This window comes from Sardina pilchardus, chromosome 14, assembly GCF_963854185.1.
Source record: "Sardina pilchardus chromosome 14, fSarPil1.1, whole genome shotgun sequence".
Taxonomy (NCBI): Eukaryota; Metazoa; Chordata; class Actinopteri; order Clupeiformes; family Clupeidae; genus Sardina; species Sardina pilchardus.
In genome coordinates this window covers 19,294,092-19,298,467 of record NC_085007.1, presented here as the reverse complement: position 1 = coordinate 19,298,467, position 4,376 = coordinate 19,294,092, and the positions used below count along the sequence as shown (strand labels likewise).

The window sequence follows — 4,376 nt, the reverse complement described above, 5'->3', positions numbered from 1 at the left end:
TGTTCGGTGGTCTTCTCCATCAAGTATTGGGTTACATGGTGATAAGACACGTTAAAAATTAGGTGTTTCCAAGGTCTTACTGTTTCTATTATCCCTTCACCAATATTTTTCTGCAACGACTGAAATAGCAGCGGAATGCTAATACCATGAATAAATATGAGCGCACGGAAAGTTCTGTAGTGGAAACTGTCATTTGAAAAAAACCTCTCCAGGTTGGAATGCTGTGATTGGAGACCGAGTGATATGCATGACTGAATTTGAAAGTAATCACTGCTGCAGAGATGCTATAAAAACAAGAGTTTGTTCCCTGTCCAGTATTGTCTCGCCTTCAGAAGCGAAACAAGGGCGTTTTCTGGACCGTTTCAAACCTCTCGGCAGTCTCGTAACATCTCCTTTATTTTGCGTGTAGAGTTGAGACCTCACAATTTAACAAAATGCTACACAAAAGTGTGTTTCTTTTGTTTGTCGCCCTGGCAGCATCTGCCTATGACACGGACCAAGAAGGAAGCTCGTCCAGAAGAGCGCGTTTTTCATCCAACAGTCCGTGTAAGTTCTTTATCCTTAACATACAGTCAATCCTCTGGTTCGGAATTACTGTTTTCGTGTAGCCATGTGTATGCCTGTTTCATCTCAGACTCAGACTGGAATGTTTAATTTTACCTTTAAACCTAGCTTAATTGCGACTGAAGAGTTTACCAGCCATACCTCTAGACTATTCTAGACTGCTTAATTATCAGGCTCCACATACAGTATATACAGCGCTCTCTCTCTCTCTCTCTCTCTCTCTCTCTCTCTCTCTCTCTCTCTCTCTCTCTCTCTCTCTCTCTCTCTCTCTCTCTCTCTCTCTCTCTCTCTCTCTCTCTCACACAAACACACACACACACACACACACACATGCACACGAAACTTTCTTAATTGGTCTCTCTCTCTTTCAGCTGATGTAGCTCGTTGTCTCAATGGTGCTCTGCAAGTGGGCTGCGGCACCTTTGCTTGTCTGGAGAACTCTACCTGTGATACAGACGGCATGCATGAGATTTGCAACAACTTTCTTAGTGCTGCTGCTGTTTTTAACACACAGGTATGTAGACACTTGAGTTTGCTAGTGAAACAGAAAATTAACTGAAGAAACAGTTCTCTAGCTATATAGCTCCTTCAGCCTATATAGCTATATGAAGTCTACAGGAGGAGAAGCTGAAGCCTGATGTTTTATATTTTGTTCATCTTCTGCAGGGTAAGACTTTTGTGAAGGAAAGCCTGAAGTGTATGGCTACTGGCATCACTGCCAAGGTCTTCCAGTCCATCCGCCACTGCCCATCCTTCCAAAAGATGATCGCTGAAGTGCAAGAGGATTGCTACAGCAAGCTGGACATCTGCAAGGTGGCTCGCACCAACCCAGATGCCATCGGAGAGGTGGTGCAGGTGCCCATGCACTTCCCTAACAGGTACAACTTCACCTGAGATCCGTTTTTATTCTGCTGGAGTTACTCAAAATAGTGGTTTCTCCACAAATTTAAAGACACTTAATGTGGCATTCACAAAAAAATCAGCCACAGGTCATAAAAATAACATTCACCACATAGAGTAGTGATTTTGGGGTCACTTCAGTGATGATACAAATTGGTGAGATGAATTGAAAGACACTGTAATTAATGTTGCATTCACAAATAATTCAGCCACAGGTCATAAAAAACGTCCATCACATAGAGTAGTGATTTTGGGGTCACTTCAATAATGCTACAAATTGGTGAGATGAATTGAAAGACACTGTAATTAATGTTGCATTCACAAATAATTCAGCCACAGGTCATAAAAAACATCCATCACATAGAGTAGTGATTTTGGGGTCACTCTAATAATCCTACAAATTGGTGAGATGAATTGAAAGACACTGTAATTAATGTTGCATTCACAAATAATTCAGCCACAGGTCATAAAAGAGACCTTCATCAAATAGAGAAGTGATTTTGGGGTCACTTCAATAATACTACAAATTGATGGGGTGAATTGGGGAAACAGTGTCCCAAAAAAGCATGTCATACATGATTGCATTTGTGTATGTGTGTGTTGTGTTCATTTTATTTGTGCAAAATCACTTTGGGTTGCCATTGGTATGAAATGTACTTTATAAATAAATCTGCCTGGCCTTGCCTTGTTGTAGGTATTACAGCACTCTCCTGCAAAGCCTGATGGAGTGCGACGAGGACACTGTGGCGACTGTGCGTGCCGGCCTGATGTCCCGCCTTGGCCCCGACATGTACACCCTCTTCCAGCTGCTGCAGAACAAGCCCTGCCCCTCCGACGCGGCCGGTGCCGGACACGCGGGCATGGAGGGGCGCGGAGGCTACCGCTGGGCCATGGCCCCCATGTTCAAGATCCAGCCCAGCCTGCGCACCCGCGATCCCACCCACCTGTTCGCCAAGAAGCGCTCCATCGAGGAGAGTCCCTAACTCTGAGGAGGGCGCTGTGAGGAGGGTGTTGTGATGGCGTAGGCCTCCATAAGATGCACACATGATGTCACTTCCCACACACACTTGCACACACACACACACACACACATATTCTCAGAATGCAGTTTCTCACTTTTGTCATTATGCACACTTCTGCTGCAGTCTTCCCACTTACAGAAACAATCACGTAATGTATTAATACAGCCTTCAAGCACAGATGAACTATTACTATCTTAAATATAGCATCTGAATCTGCAGAACATCTGAAGAATATAGTAATGTGAAGCTACGTCAACATAGAGCACTTTACTGCATTAAGTGGATGCATTCATTTGTGTTTGATTCCCCCACAGTAAGCCATCACTGTTGGGTGTACTTAGAAACTGATCTAAGGCTAACCCCATGTTAAACAACCAAGAACATATTTAAATGCGCTTATGGTATTCTATTGATATTTATTTTCTTACCAAATGTAATTTATGCCATAATATTATATTTTATTGTTGTTGGCACAACTGTATCTTTGCAGTGGAACTAGAATTGAGGGGCATCATAACAATGTCAAAAGTAAGGATATGCAAATCCATGCTGGTCATGGGTTTAATGCATGTTGAGAGTTGTCATTGCTCAGAATTTCCACTCCCTGTCTTTGGGCTACATTACTTAACATTTTGGTGGATGGGTTTTTTTCTTTGATAGAATCTAACCATGATTTATTGTCAACAAGATTAATGGTGATTGAGAGCTGAATGATGATTCATTCTGTTCTGTTTTTTTTTCTTGTACACTGTAAAGTGTCTATTTCACTTAAAGTGGGACAACTGCTTTCTGAAAAGAAAATCTAATAAACAGAATTGCTTTAAGTACATTTGTGTATACATTTGTTCACGTTAAGTACAATCTGCCACAGCAGACTGTTTACCCTTTCCACAGGGCTCACGATTGCAAAACCCTGAGGTGAAACTCCAAGATTAGGAAAGCTTAAGATAATTATCTTTATTTGTCTTTTAAGACAGCCTTTTTGCCTGGTAGAGGAAGAAAACATACAGTCATCAAAGCTCATGAAATCCTACTGCACCGCCAAGGCTACTGAGGTCTTCATCATAACAATGAAAACATTGTTGACTGAAATTTTGACAGACATTTCTTGAAACTGGGTCAGGGAAAAGAAACAGGAGGGATTGTTTGAAAGCCACAAGTATGATCTTCAATGTCCAACTTCATAAACAGAGTGTTATATATATGCTACAATTTGCAGGCTATCCATAAGGTGGCAGCATGCTCCATCCTCTTGGTCCAGTTAGCAGAATGGAGTGAACGTTTCTTACATGAAAGAGGAACCATATTAATGCTCATATAGTTTTGGTGGTTGCACATAGAAAGTCTAAATTCACTTACATAATGGGGATTGATCCAAATTCTTGATTTTGCAGCAAAATGTACAATTGTGCATATATTAAAAGCAGAACAAAGCATAATGAACCTCTGCAACACTGCAAAAGAGATAGGGGATTACCAGTGATCTAAGAATGCATCACCTCCACAGCCGATATTGCACATGGACGATACCATATGATAATTTAACTTCATAATGCCCAAAAGTATTTGAGTTAGCAAAGATACATTTATTGTTTGATATATATACGGACAAAATCAGTTCTACACAGAAGCCCCTGGTATGCTTTACATACCCCTCTCCATCTCTAATTGCGCAGCCACACATAATTAAGCTGCACCTCAAACTCACAACTTGGCACCTCACTGTGGGCCACATGGAATTACACAAACCCCATGTGGGAAAATAGCCAGCCAAATCAGCTTGGGGGCAAGTCCCCATTCAACCTCTAGGGGCCGCCAAAGCCCTCTTTCTGACAACACACAGTAGAACACCATTCCCCTGATGTGCTCCTCTACCTGTAGATGGAGTAG

The 4,376-nt window shown here is 41.9% G+C and overlaps 1 protein-coding gene across 1 annotated transcript; it reads left to right on the top strand.

The window, feature by feature from the left end:
- The first annotated feature begins 338 nt into the window (after positions 1–338).
- Positions 339–2,658, top strand: stc1l (stanniocalcin 1, like). The gene is made up of 4 exons (XM_062554625.1): positions 339–546; positions 936–1,078; positions 1,231–1,442; positions 2,159–2,658. Exons 1-4 carry the CDS (start codon positions 435–437, stop codon positions 2,445–2,447), a joined length of 756 nt encoding a protein of 251 aa, XP_062410609.1. The 5' UTR covers positions 339–434; the 3' UTR covers positions 2,448–2,658.
- The last annotated feature ends 1,718 nt before the right edge of the window (positions 2,659–4,376 follow it).

Excerpts from the sequence above, each read along its gene's own strand:
- stc1l (XM_062554625.1), top strand. The coding sequence starts at position 435 with ATGCTACACAAAAGTGTGTTTCTTTTGTTTGTCGCCCTGGCAGCATCT. Across the intron at positions 547-935 it reads TTTTTCATCCAACAGTCCGT|CTGATGTAGCTCGTTGTCTC; the intron begins GTAAGTTCTTTA and ends TCTCTCTTTCAG. Across the intron at positions 1,443-2,158 it reads CCCATGCACTTCCCTAACAG|GTATTACAGCACTCTCCTGC; the intron begins GTACAACTTCAC and ends GCCTTGTTGTAG.